The 14,460-nt window shown below is 45.1% G+C and overlaps 1 protein-coding gene across 6 annotated transcripts in view; it reads right to left on the bottom strand.

The window, feature by feature from the left end:
• The window catches only part of LOC144120484 (uncharacterized), an 82,468-nt gene extending 68,008 nt beyond the window's left edge, over positions 1-14,460 (bottom strand). For 2 of the 6 annotated variants that reach the window (XM_077652921.1, XM_077652919.1), the window contains exons 1-9: positions 14,155-14,412; positions 13,505-13,642; positions 13,355-13,398; positions 12,748-12,811; positions 10,900-11,013; positions 7,968-9,029; positions 4,002-4,370; positions 694-966; positions 214-486 (exon numbers count right to left, since the gene is read on the bottom strand). In XM_077652921.1, the coding sequence (XP_077509047.1) occupies positions 214-486; positions 694-966; positions 4,002-4,370; positions 7,968-9,029; positions 10,900-11,013; positions 12,748-12,811; positions 13,355-13,398; positions 13,505-13,642; positions 14,155-14,244 (2,427 nt within the window). In that variant the 5' untranslated portion in view covers positions 14,245-14,412. Of the gene's footprint in view, positions 1-213; positions 487-693; positions 967-3,992; positions 4,371-7,967; positions 9,030-10,899; positions 11,014-12,747; positions 12,812-13,354; positions 13,399-13,504; positions 13,643-14,154 lie in introns of all 6 variants that reach the window. The other 4 variants (XM_077652920.1, XM_077652917.1, XM_077652918.1 and 1 more) reach the window with 3 other exon arrangements.

The raw sequence follows: 14,460 nt of genomic DNA on the forward strand, positions 1-14,460 counted from the left end.
GGGTTAAGGGGCAGATGCGTAAGAATGAACATTGTAAGAGAATGTATTTGAGGCTTCAGCTGTACAGTGCTCGTGCTTTTGCATGGCCATACTGCTATGCTGAGTGCAAGGGCAGTCTGTGATGCTCTGCCGAGCACTGCTTGAGCACTCTAGAGAAGCCTGTTTATGACAAGTGTACTCTTGGAGCGCAGCAAGAGAGGCAGCAGGTGACACCTTGTGGAGCTGAAGTTGCTGCTGCTGTTGTTGCCAGAGGGCTGCCTGCTGCTGGGAGTGCAGGCTGTCGGCACGCACTGGTGGCTGGCCAGGAAGCCCTGGTGGCACCTTGCCCTTGAGATCCTCCCCACCTGCAGGCACTGCTGCAGCTCGCCACTGGACCGCCGCCTGCTGCTGCTGCTGCTGCTGCTGCTGCTGCGGCAGGGATGCTTGAATGCTGCCAGCATCAGGAGTTTTCCTCTGCTGCTGCTGAAAGTTGGCCCATTGCATCTGCTGCGAAGACAAGTAACAGAGAAAAAATTTGAAAGCGGGGCACCCACTAACACTTGCATCACACCAACTGGTCTGCACATTCGAAGGAGCTTTAGAACGAGTTGATGGGGCTAGAAATTCTAAAGGGTTGAGATGGCAATGACCGGCGTTGGAGAAAGGCAGAGAGGCCTTTGTCCTGCAGCTATGATGGTGACTAAGAAGGCTAACCTGTTGCCCAGCCACCTGTTGAGGGGGCACTGAACCTGGCTGCTGCGGCTGCTGCGGCTGTGGCTGCTGCTGTGGTGGGTACGGCGGACGAACCAGTGCCCTCTCGGCTGGGTAAGGATACTGGGGCGGTGGTTTCATCATGGCTTGTGGCGAAGGCTGTCCAGGAGGCATGCCTGGTGCTCCAGCTAGCATCGGCTGCTGAGGCTGTGGCTGGCCACTGCCTGGAGCAGCTGGGGATGGTGCCGGCTGCTGCTGCTGTCCAGCCACCTGTCCCTGCAAGACAAGACGGCAAAAAAAAAGCGTAAATGTAGGCTGGCAGAGAGTTTTAACGGGCTACAAACACCTAATTTTAGTTGTGCATTTTCTTCCTCCAAACGACCTTAGGATACACGGATCACCATGTGGCATTTGCCTATGACCACTAAATAATTTATAACTGAATTGCTTCTCTCATGCTATTTTGGTTTCATCACCCGAATGATGGTTGCGACTTGCAGTTGACCTTTACGTCACACGAGGCACGAAAAAACCTAGGATACAAATGCTGATATGTAATTTTAATTCACTACAACACTTAAACCAGCCTTCTTCAAGAGCTGGAATGAGAACCAAAGACATATCAGCAGTTACACTGCTGTTTTTTTTTCATGCCTCACGTGACCTAAAGGTCACCTACACGTCACAGCCATCTTTTAAAAAACTTTGCGCAGAATAACACAGGACGGGATGGAGAAACATGCACACACACACAAGCGCACCCACACACGAGCAGTGTTTCTCCCTCCCGTCCTGCGTTATTCTGCGCAAAGTTTTTTAAATATGTCGCTACACCAACTGGCCCAACGTTCTACCCTATTAAGTCATAGCCATCATTCAGTTGATAAAACCGAAACCGAAGCAGCATCAAGAAGAAATCTGATTATAAATTATTTAGTGGTCGTAAGTGAATATCACGCGGTGGTCCAAGTATACCGTATAGACAAGCACAAGGGCTGCACTTTTTTTTTCCAGATTCGAGGCCAATTTTCGAGGTGCGGCCTATATACGCGATATGGGAAACAAAATTTTTAATTAAGAACACACTAATCAGGGAATGAGCGGCATTTATTCTACATTCAATTGTCACTTGTGGAGTCTTCAGACTGTGAACTGGTGCTGTGCTCTGGTGCACGCTCATCCCCACAAGAAGTTGCGCAGTATGTCCGCTGTCAACGCATAGCCGTTGTTCCGCACTTCCATCACATAGCACAGCAGCCCTTCTTCCAGTTCAGGAAACTTGCACCGCTTGTCTCGGAAAGCGCGCATTTTGCAGCTTGTGTTCCTAAATGCATCCTTTTGGTTGCACCATCTGCGGACGCACTTCTCATCCATGCCGAATTTCCCGCCCCTCGCACGCTTGCCGTGTTTGAGAGAAAACTCACAGCCGTGTAGCTACTACGATGCTTACCCATTGTGTTAAAACTGCAATGCTCGGCGGCATAACTACAGTGAACTATCATGCTAAGCACAACTCCCGTGCCTTTGACAACCAGGGTTGCCAGGTTCTCATAGCGTGACCCGCCAAATTTCTGCGCGATATAGCTACAAGTTGCCAAATGTCGACCCACAAAAATAGCCCAAAACAGACAAACCAGAAAAATTCACACGGTTTATCTGTAACGTTTATTCAGATGACTGCTGCAAAGATGTTGATTTATTTACAAAATTAATGCAATGTAATGCAAACAAAGTAACCAAATATAGCTCTGTGTACATTACAGCAGTATTGAAACGCGCCAAAAAAAAAAAAAATCCTATCACAGTACAAAGTCCTTTCAACGCTTGCCATTTCTCATTAGTCGAAATTTGACATGCAAAATAATCTCCGTTTCTACGAACATTCTTTTCCGCAAGTTAGTCTCTGTTAGAGTGACCTGACTGAACACTCGCTCAACTGCAGCATTGGACATAGGCAGCGTGAACAGTTAAATGGCTTGTTGTGACAGCAACAGAAACAAGCTAGCTCTAGCACTGTTTTTGGTGCCCAGGATATTCTTCCAAAATACTGTAATGGAGTTGTTGCAGAGGTCATTAACACTACAGTGTAGAAAGCAAAATATTTGGACTCCGCCAGTGCAAAAACAATTGACGGCTGAATGAACTTTTCTAGAGCCTTAAAGAGAACATCAAACGACAACTTACACTATTCCAATGTAAGAGATGGAAGTCACCTAACAGTTTTACATTTGATGGAAGACACTTCAAGGTGCTTTTGACAAAAGTGATCAAAATGTATGGCACCGCTCAAGAACGTTGGTCTTTTCCGTCTTCGATGAGGGAGAAATTTTCTAAGGCATCACAGGAAACGCTTCCTAGCTGGCAGACTCGCACTTGCATTAAATTGCTTTCCTAAATAGAATTATTTTATATTTTTTGCCGGCCAGAGAAAAAGTGGTGGAGTTGATACCTTGAGACGTAGACTTTTAATACTGTTTAAATATTTAGATTGTCACAAGCAAGCATACAAAATAGCCCAGTGATAACCAAATAGGCAACCAACAATTTTTCCGCCCAAATCGAAAGCAAGTAGCCCAATTTGGCTATTTACTGCCCAATCAGGCAGCCCCACAATAAGCTGGAGCTGGTGATACTGATGCCAATATAGATAGCAAAAACTCAGAGTGGAGGAAAAAATTGATGATGATAATGATAATGACCCGCGGCCTCGGGCTGATGCTGATGCTGTGTACAGATCCTACTTACTCTGACGCTACAAGTGACTGGGGGGGGGGTGTTCCAGAATGGCATGTCACCATAATGTCAGTACTGTAGGCCAATCAATTGGGTGCTACATCCACTACTGCTGCTTCAGCCAATTAATGCCAACTTTTTGAGATCAATCATTGCAAGGAAAACTGCGTAAAACAAACCGGAGAAAGGAGAGAAAAAACAGAGACAAGCATGAAATCTGTACGATAGCAAGGCGGGCGAGTCGGTGATACATATTTAAAAAATTACAGCGCGGAAAACGGGGACTTCAAGGGTTGAAGACACAGGACAAGTTCTGTGTCTTCTACCCTTGAAGTCCCCGTTTTCCGCGCTGTAATTTAAAAAAAAAAAGTGAAATCTGTGTTTTTGTGCTCATGAGTGTTTTTTCTCTCCTTTGTCCAGTCTGTTTTGCGCAGTTTTCCTTGCAATGATCCTTCACCAACTGGTCCAAGAGCTTACGCTACCCAACTTGGTATCAATCCCTTGAAGGATCAAAGTTGGAACACAAACTCAGGCAAACCACAGGCTTAGCAAGAATGCTGGGTGGGCACCTGAACAACCTGTTGGAATTGCTGAGCTGGCATCCGCGGAGGCATGCCCTGCCGCTGCTGCTGCTGCATCTGTTGAATGATCACTTGCTGCTGCGGATGCCTCAGCAGCTGTGCAACGCCAGGCTGACCGCTTCCAGGAGGCTGCTGCTGCTGCTGTGCCTGCGGCAGGTTCTGCAGTGGCGGCTGGCCATGCATGGCCTGCTGGAACTGCTGCATTGTCAGCGGCCTCTGCTGCTGCTGCTGCTGCTGCTGCCGTTGAAGGTTTTGCATCAGAATCTGCTGCTGCTGTGGAGTCAACTGGCGCATTTGCAGCTGACGCTGGCGGATTTGCATGATCTGCTGTGGGGTGAGCTGCAGTCCACCCTGCTGGGGCCAGGGCTGCAAAGAAACAAACAGCTGAGAATGGTGCACTACATTTGACCAAAGAGACCTCTAGCCACTATACTACACAAAATTCACGCGGGTTTGGCTCGTACCCCAGCGTGGATGCGTAAGACAGGTCTGGCATCGTCTTTTACTGTGTTCTTCATGTCGTGTGTGCAGTGATGTACAGTGTAGACCGCTTATAACATGTCAAGGCAGCCTCGAGAATCCGCACTAAAAGCGGTACCACGATATAACAAAAACATCCTTTTTTTTTTCAGATCAATATCAACGCCAGATGGGTAGCGTCCCTTTCAAAAATGCTTTATTTATCACTAAACAAAAAGCAATCCACCAAGTACACGGCACGCTTAGATTAGATTTAGCAGCCGGCACACAGCAAGACTGCAGAGAAGTGCGACAGAAGTGATTTAATTGCAGAATGAGGTGAGGGGTAGACGGACGCGTGGTGCCGACAACGTGATGACAGCCGTACGTGCTGTCATAACCTGCTAGCCAAACCTGCTGGGTGATTACAGAAGACAATATACTTGAAGCAGTGCCTTCGACCGGTGAAAGCAGAGTCCATGTGTCAATTGCAAAGCGAAATCAAAAAAGTGTAACCTAAGCAGCTGAGTGTCGGCGATAATGGAAATGATTCATGCTCTCGCATTCCGTCAGACCGATCATCAATCGCCATGTAATTTTTGATGTATTTGTTTTGCAGAGTAAGCGGCAGCGCTCCTTAGAAGCCCCCAATGCCATACAGGGAAGCACACTAGCTGTTCAGTGTGGTCACCGAGTGGATTTCAAAAAGCACTATAACCGGTATCTCGCTTCACGTGACCACTAATTAAGTGTTATTACTTTACGTCGAGCCCTATGGGAGGCCGACTGGTGGCTGGCAAAAACCGTATCATATTATAAGTGGTCTCCACTGTAGAACATTACCGCATGTGCTGCCTAAATTTCAACAAGGAAAGGTGCATTCTACTCACTGCTCTCAAGGGGGCACAGGCGCCACATGTTTCATTTCAAGACTTTATTTACCCACGCGGATACTATTCATACAGAAAGAGGCTTCCTGACTTCTAAAATTTCTTCTAGGCTGTGACCTGGACTCCAGATGATGACAGCAACAGTTGATGACTATTGTAGGGATTGTGCACATGCAAACACAGATTTGCCAGGTCACAGATCTATGCCGAAAATTGCAGATTTTAACATCTCAGTGTCGCTATGGTGGAGAAATTGCGGGCAGAACATTTGCAAGGCTGATCCCTGCAGTAGTAGCTAACAGCAACTTCAACTTTTACACTTGAACGGGTTAGTGTCCTGTCAGCTCGGCAAAGTTACATTTTCATCACATTCAAGTGCTGTTTGTTTCTGAATTGAGGACAGAGCTCCTATACTACTCTTTGTACTTAACTAGCACCTTCAAAGCAAAGGCACCTCTGTATACAGCTATATTCAATCCACAAAATACACACGAACCAGATACATGGATAGTTCCAAACATAAAATTCAGCTGGCTTAAAGCATAACTGAAACCTCAGAGCATGCTGTGTAGTTTTTAAGGCTACTATAGATGGTACATAGGAGAGTGCCAATTACAGTTACTAATGCCTGTGCTGAACGGTTCGATGGATTTGGTACGCATTCCTGCTCTGCATGGTGAGCCGATTTACAAACAGGTCACTTGAAGCCCAAATCTCTTGAAGTGTATTTTGCGCCTGAAAATGTGCTATATTGTGTGCATCACCCCATCGTGTCAATGTGATGTGTGCCAGTGAACACCAGAGACTCATACCCAAGATCATTGGTAGCCAGAGAAAACAGTCTTAAAAAATAATAAAGCAGAAAAATGTGACCATAAATTGTGTGAAACAGAAAAAGCTCATTGGCTCTACCTTGATGCATAAAGTTCAGAACATTTTCCACCTGTGACACAAGTAAGCAGAGGTGGGACAGTATTTCAGCGAGAAACATTTTGCCCCTCAAGCTACCCACATGCTCTCATGAGAGCAGCCCTTGCCCTTTTCAAGGGCAATGTCCTTTTGGTTGTCCTCACCTGCAACTCAGTACCATATGCTGTCCCTGACGGTCCAATTAGATTTCACAGCTCCTGTGTGATTCCCCTGATGTCACTTGAAGCCAACTGTACTCTTTCAAGCATAACAGCCCTGACATATCAAGTGATCACAGCATTTTGTTTCATGACCTTTCCTCTTTGCTCTGTTTTGTAATAATTAAAAACCACTTCTCAAATGATGAGTGCAAGAGGTGTTCTGAGCAAAAGTTCATTTTACCGGTACCCCACGTCATCCGATGTTATGAACGTGTTCTAAAATAGCTTTTTGATATAGGTGCAGAGTGTAGCTGTACTTTTACATAAAATGTTCAAGGTATGCCAGTAGTGAAAACAGTTTAAACCAGCTAGATCTGACATAACTGAGCTAGACTGTAGAGTGTCACTTATTTGAGACAAAACTAAAGGAAATACTACCACAGGACACGACTTAGTAATGCAATCATTATATCTTGCTAAAGTAAGACGTTCAGAAAATGCCTGCATTGGATGCTATAGACCTTAAGCCTGTTTTGCATGCAAGCAAAAATGCTTGCAAATTTTCTGCTGCAGTAGTGTAAAAACCTGTTTCGAGTGGTCACGGCAGCTCGAGCAGCCAAAACGATGAGGTTCAACAAGTTGGAAATTTTTTGCCACATCACGGCACTTTTAGTTTAGAACCTGTCAGCAGTATGGCACCTGGCTGGTGCACTGTCGCCACACAGAAGCCTCCTGCTGCCTGCCAAATCTGAGAATGAATAAGGTGTAGTAACCTGTCTGGTTCCAAACTGCCCCATGTAATGCATATGCAAGTACTACCTTTCTGATAAAATTCTAGTTATATTCCAAGACAGAATGCACACTTCAGATTTCTAGGGTGCATGCCCAGAAGCCTAAAGGCTGTACTCGATGCCATGCTTAGAGGGCATTTCACAGATCAATGCAGTAATGAAATTAGTATACAGGTACATATCCTGCTTGTAACAAACTACCATGGAGAGCTGCTGCCAACAAGCACAAACTACAACTACTCTGAAAAAAAAAAAAGATATGAAACAGTCTATTGAGCCAAAAGTTAAAACAGCTAGCCCTCCCTCCAGCTTTGCAACTAGAATCACTTGGTGGCTAAATGTAAAAACAGAAAAAATTTTAAAAATGTTCCACTGGCATAATTTAGGCATTAACACAGATTAAACAAGTGGAGCATGCATGAGCTACAGTTGCAGAGCTGCAGCTTCTAACCCATGCTCGATGTTACCGTGGAGCCACACACACACACAAAAAAAGTGTTTTAAGCACTCGCAAACTACAGTGCACACTCATATCCATATGCCAAACGCATGTTTTCAAGCTGGACAGTGGCATCAACAGCTATAGTGCTTCAAAGAGACAGGCAGGTTTCTTTATGCTTGCAATATTCAATACATTCTATGCATTTGCTCTCTACATGACCACATCATTTTTACTGCTGGTCTGATGCATGATAACAACAGCAAGTGACTGTCTGAAAGCATAAACTGAGTTCTATTCTGACTCGTGCTCACCTGTCGCTGTGCCACAATGCCTTGCTGCGAGACCACCACAGACATGCCTGGAGGAAACTGCTGTCTCTGCTGCTGCATCTGCTGTAGCGATGGCTGCTTCTGCTGCATCAGCTGCTGCATCTGTGTGACAGGCCGCACCATCGCACCACCCTGCAGCTGTGGCTGCAGTTGCTGTGAGGTTTGCTGTTGGGCTGGCTGAGGTTGAGGCTGTTGTTGTGGTTGTTGCTGCTGTTGCTGCTGCTGTTGCTGCTGCTGTTGCATCAAGAGTTGCTGCTTGTTGATGGTCATGATGCTGATGCCTTGACCACTAGCCAAAGACACCTTGAGGTCACTGCCAGATGACGACACATTGACCATCCGTGCTCCAAACTGTGAGGTTGGCACCATTTGCTGTTGTTGCTGCTGCAGGAGCTGTTGCTGCTGTTGCTGCTGTTGCTGCTGCTGTTGGTGTTGTTGAAGCTGTTGCTGCACCATTTGCTGCTGTTGAGACGCCTGCTGTTGCTGCTGAAACTGCTGCTGCTGCTGTTGCAACTGCTGCTGCAATTGTTGTTGTGTAACTTGCTGCAGCCCCTGCTGTTGCTGCTGCTGTTGCTGCTGCTGTTGCTGCTGACTTTGCTGCTGTGAAACCTGCAGCTGACTAAGCTGCTGTTGAAGAATGTGTTGCTGCTGCTGCTGCGGTGGTGGTGGCTGCATCAGCTGCTGTTGAATCTGCTGAATCTGCTGCTGCTGCAAAGTCATGGCAGCTTGCTGCTGCTGCTGCTGTTGCAGCAGCTGCTGCTGTGTGACTTGGGGCATTCCAAATTGTTGCTGCTGCTGTGCTTTGAAGCTTGCGAATCCTTGCTGGTGCGACAATGCTGCGGAGCTTTTGATTGGAGGCGTTGGTACTGGCTGTGGAGTTGGTGGCTTGGGTGGCGTTGGAGGCTTAGGAGGCACAAGCAGCCGAGGGTGGTAGCGTGCCTCATCACGTAGTGTCTTGGTCTTCAGAGAGTCGGTGATCCAATCAGGAGTCACAATTTTCAGCTGTGGGCAGCAACCAGCTGTCATTGCCTTCTGATATTTCACCTAAATGCAAGAGAAGAAAAAAATTGAAAAATAAACATTGATTTTTTTAACGAAACGTACATGCAGCATACAAGTTCATAATGCTTTATACCAGGCAATTAATTTTGAATTAACAAACTTTCCGATGTTTTCCTTGCCCAACAAAGAAAAGCTACAGCCACGTAAGTGTATCAGATGTGGCTATCAGGCAAGTGGCCCGATAACGTGCCAACGCCCCTTCTTCCTTTCCCTCGCTGCAGCCGCAGCTATAAATCTGCGCACAATAAAGTACCGGGCGTTTTTCCTGGCCTAGCCTACTGACGTGTTGTGTCTCTGCATGAAGCGGTCAATACATGGTGCCAGTAGTGGCCCCGTTTGCCCAGCTGGATTATTCCCGAGGCCAAAGCAATGGACATCGTGAAACCACCGGGACCGCTTCAGCTGATTGGAAATATTTGAACAAACTGGCTGGTATTCAAGCAGAAGCTGCAACTGTTCCTGACACTGACATCGACCGCCAGCCCAAAGTCAGTAGCAGTCAAAGCAGCGATCCTTCAAAGCGCTGCCGGCGACGAGGAACTAGACACCTACAACAACTTCAGCTCCTCAAAAGATGAGTCCAAAGATGATGAAGACATGCTGCTCAAGAAATCTGACAGTTACTTCCACGAAAAAGAAAACGAGGTCTACGAGAGGCACGTATTTCGTTAGTACCAAGCTACTGACCAGATTTAATTGTTATAACCGATAATGTGCAATGACAGCATTGCTATAAGCGGTTTGTTTTACCATAGAACACAAGGTAAAGCTGACGGTGTCGTGACTGACCATTGTTATATCCGATATATTGTTATAACCCGTATTGTTATAAGTGGGTTCGCAGTATTATGTATTCTAATCCCTTCTGATCCCTTATCAAGCTTTGAGTCATTTCTGAAACAAGCCTTGAACAATGAATAAATGGAAGGACTGAACCAGGAGAGGTTGGAGGTGAAACAGAACTGCAATATGAATACACATACTGACATGCAGGCATAGGCTAGGTTTAGACCAGATACCTGGTCACACTTGGTTAAGCAACATTCACATTTCAGCCATCTGATCAGAAAAAAATTACCCAACAGAGTTCTTAACTTCTAAACCGAATTACAATTAATCCATCAACACTATGTCTAAATGCCCGTGCACATAACCACAAGAGCAGAAGACTTGTTAAGCATGCTCTTCATTCACAGTGCACAAAAAGGTCAATAGTAGCCAATGTAGGTAGCATCATCGAGAAGCATCAAGCTATGAAACAAATAAATAAATTCAGTAAATTTGCAAAAATCACAACATTTCAAGACAAAAATGTGAAGTCTGTTGCATGTCGGTCACATTACTAACTTCTTTAGACTGCAGCGTTGATCCAGAGCTGGCATCACCACACCTTTCTTTACCTCAGTCAACAAGCAAACAACCAAACAAGCTGGAAGCCTGCAAGAAAGGGGGCTGCAGAAGAGACACTAACTTTGTAGAACGAAGGAACTACACATTATCTTCCAGAGCAACTTCCACTGCTGGAATTGACAAGCACTTGGTCAAACGTGACGAGTCTTGCAGGTGAGTGCTGGATTATGTATCCATGTCACTGTGGCCATCTAAACTGCATCTGAGAACAAAATTAGACACCTAGTTCCAAATACACCTCTTCATTTTTCACCTTTCCTATATAGCTCTTTAAGCCCCCCCCTCCCCCGCCTCCAACTTTCTTCTCATCTCAAGTAAATGTCCCTCAACCACCCACTGCATCTGGCACAAACACTGTGGCATTTGTGTGTGTGTGTGTGGGGGAAGGGGGGGAGGGGGGAAAGCCAGACAAGATTAAACATGACATTGAGAAGCACCATACCCCTTCAGCCTTGGCAGCCACAAGGTGTGTACAAGTTTTATCCAAGACTGCCTGGAACTTGCCACCATGAAAAGTCACCATGGCCCATACAGCTTTCGTATCTGTCTCTGAAAGCTGCAGTTATAAAGAAGCAAGCATGAATGGACACCAGAAAACGAATTATTGCAAGCATGCATTCTTTAAACACTGCCTCTCTCTTAATATAGGTCAGTAGCAAACACATTACTGAAAATCAATCTGCCCATTTATAATATTTTGTGCTTTCCTCATATTCTCAATTAAATTTTTTTAAAGTTTCACACAAGGAAATCTATGCTCACAGCAGCAGCTGCACAATTTGATACAAAAGCACCCAGCTAAGACATTCCTTGCTCATTATGAAAAAGAACAGGTGAGCATAAATTGTAATACAAAAGTTACAATACAGAAGCATAAGATAACATGAAAATTTAGGATTGCAATAATTCATCCAAAAACAGGACTAAGTAGTTTTGCAATCATCTGAAAGCAGGAGCCTTGCACAAGTTGTTGAAAAGTAAGCAATGAAATGGCACTAGTATTTACAAAATGCATTATTATAGTATGCCAGTTTATAAGCTCACATATAAGTGGGACTAATCTCAGATACATTTTCTGCATGAAAAATGTTTTGGGGTTCTTTCCTGCAACTCAATGGACCCCTTCTTAATATATATTATTTTAAAACTGATGCTGCAAAGAATCTTCCAGTGTTAATTTCCACTTGCATGTTCTCTGCAGGCACATCAATTTGTTTAATCACACAGAGCACATTCAGAAAACTTTAAGACTTTTTCATGCTACCATGCTCAGATGGATAGGTGATAGTGGGCCTTTCAAAATTTGGAGTGCCCTGCTGCACCACTAATGGTGCTAATAACCACCCCAATTTGCCTTTGGCCGACTTATGCTTGTCTATGAGAACAGTCAGCATGTCTTCAATGTGTATGAGGTTCATTTTCTATCTCCAGCAACCTTTGCCTCCTCCTATTTGGCCTAAAAGAACAACAATTTGGGCTAGATGGTGGATACTATTTGAGGCAAAAAATAAAAGCGCGAATGGGAGACAAACACAAGTAAGACTGACACAGGACAAGCGCTAACTTCATCCAACTTTATTCGCTGCCAAGCCAGCAAATATAAAAAAAAAATCCAAGGCATGCGCGGAAACAAGAACACGAGGCATCAACCAAACTGTTCAAGACATAACATTTGTCTTGAAAAGGCGGACTGAAGTTAGCACTTATCCTGCGTCGGTCTTACTGTGTTTGTGTCCCATTAGCACTTTTGAGGCGCTGCGGTGGCTCAGTGGTAATGGCACTCGGCTGCTGACATGAAAGATGCGGGTTCAATCCCGACCGCGGCAGTCGAATTTTGATGGAGGCAAAATTCTAGAGGCTCGTGTAATGCGATGTGAGTGCACATTAAAGAACCCAAGGCAGTCGAAATTTCCTGAGACTTTCGCTACGACGTCCTTCATAGCCTGAGTTGCTTTGGGACGTTAACCCCTCTCAATCACAAAACCATTATTGCCCTTATTTTCTGTCTCAAATCTTATTTGGCCCCATATTCGAGACACCCAAGCTTTCTTGCCTTCATCAGAGAGCTTGCTTTCTCACTCGCTTCATCCAACACGTTTCTGGAGACCACTGCCATCCTAGAACCAACTTGTCAGGCATAAACCAACAAGTTCATGCCTGGCAATTCTCATATTCAGATTTCTACCCTCCTCTCGGTGCTTAACTTAGTAGAGAGGGTAGCCATAACAACTGTTGCCTGAAAAGGTTAGAACATAATACGACTACTAAAAAAGAAAAAAAAAATACTTGCCTGCGATGGACAGATGACAGTATTTGAGAACACTTGGTTCTTTTGTGGTGAAAATGCTTCCAAGCTGTCGCACTTCGGTCAAGGTTCTTGAACAAGATTTCACATAAAAAGATTTCTTCCACATCAAAGTGTTATTTACGGAGAGGCATGCAATAATAAATAATAATGGAGTAATACGAGTGCTCAAAAAGAAAAACAAATGAGCCCCTGTACACAGCATCCTGCAAGTAACTATGCAATAATTAGGAGGCCTCAGCATATCTAAAACATGCAACACTATACTAACAACCTTTCCATCTGCGGGGCCACTACAAAGTTATGACACCCAGTTTTTGTCAGATTTATGAACATGTAAAATCATGTACAGTTGTTAATTAGCAAGTTGCAGATGGGCTGTAAATATGATACAGTTTAGCCCCATCACACATCATTAACAAAGACTGTAAGTGATTCTATATCTGATTATTTGAATAGAAGGTATGGAAGCACTTTATTATGGCTGACTCATTTTAAAATAAAACGATGATGAGGTGCTTTATGAAGTGGTTTCTTCCATACCTGCTTGATAACTTTGGTCGGGTAATAACCGCGAAAGACAGAAGGATACGGGAGGAGCTTTCCACATTTTAGCGAGAGGCGAACCCATGCGCTCTGAAAATAAACGAATGCACATATTTAGCCACCCTGTGTTGTTTTCATCAAGCATGGTTCTACGATCAAACTTCGTAGCAATGTTTTCGGAATTGATGCTTCTCACCGTTACGACCGGTTTCTCATAGAGATCCTGGGCCTCTGTGATTGTAGAACTGTCGGGGTTATCGGCAATCACGTAGGTGACATTATCAGAAAGATAATTGATGAGCGTGCCACCATGCTTGAAGAGGAGTCTCTGAAACTGAAGCAATGGAGGGAAAATTAGCGAGCCAACGGCATTTCCAACACAGTAACCAAACTTTCCCGTTGATACATAACGAAAAGAACATAGCAACACAACTGGACACTGCCCAGAAGATGTGGTGCGACATCACGTCCTCTGTGAGCGGCGTTAATTCCATTCGATCCAACCTACTCAAGCAGCAGGATAGAGACATTTCTCGTGGCACTGTGCAGCGAAGCTTCGTGGGCACTGCCACTAATCATTTTCCAATTCGACCTAGCAGCGCAATAACAGCATTAAATGCCCCGAAACCAATCGCGGCTCCAGACAACCGAAATATAGCGTCACAAAGCGACGCTCGTACAACTTGAGGTCACACCGGTATCTCAAGCTTTCACTAGGTTTTAATAACCGTGCAAACGATTGCAAACAAATTTATCCAGATATCGAACACGTTCTGTCTTCGTTGACATGACACGCGTGAAAAAAAGAACGCCAGCTGAGCTGTTTCGACTTGTAGCCGCACCTACCTCCTCGTCATCCTGCAAGTCGTCCGCAAGGCAAAACTTCACGTTCTCGAAGAGCAGCGCCTTCTCTTCGTGTCCGTCCGGAGAACTCATCGCTGGCTCCCTCAGTCCTTAGCGTGCAAGCCAAAGCTTGCCCCGTTCTAATCGAGCGCTCATAAACAATGCATAGTAGATTTTTCAGCGTCAACTTCACGTGTTTACTATTTACCGCAGGGTGTCCATTTCCCGCGTAATCACTCCAATGTTGCGAGACCAAGACGCACTATGATGGCGATCCGCCAATTTAGGCGTAGCCCAACGTTACTAGAT

This window comes from Amblyomma americanum, chromosome 2 (genome assembly GCF_052857255.1).
Source record: "Amblyomma americanum isolate KBUSLIRL-KWMA chromosome 2, ASM5285725v1, whole genome shotgun sequence".
Lineage (NCBI taxonomy): Eukaryota > Metazoa > Arthropoda > Arachnida > Ixodida > Ixodidae > Amblyomma > Amblyomma americanum.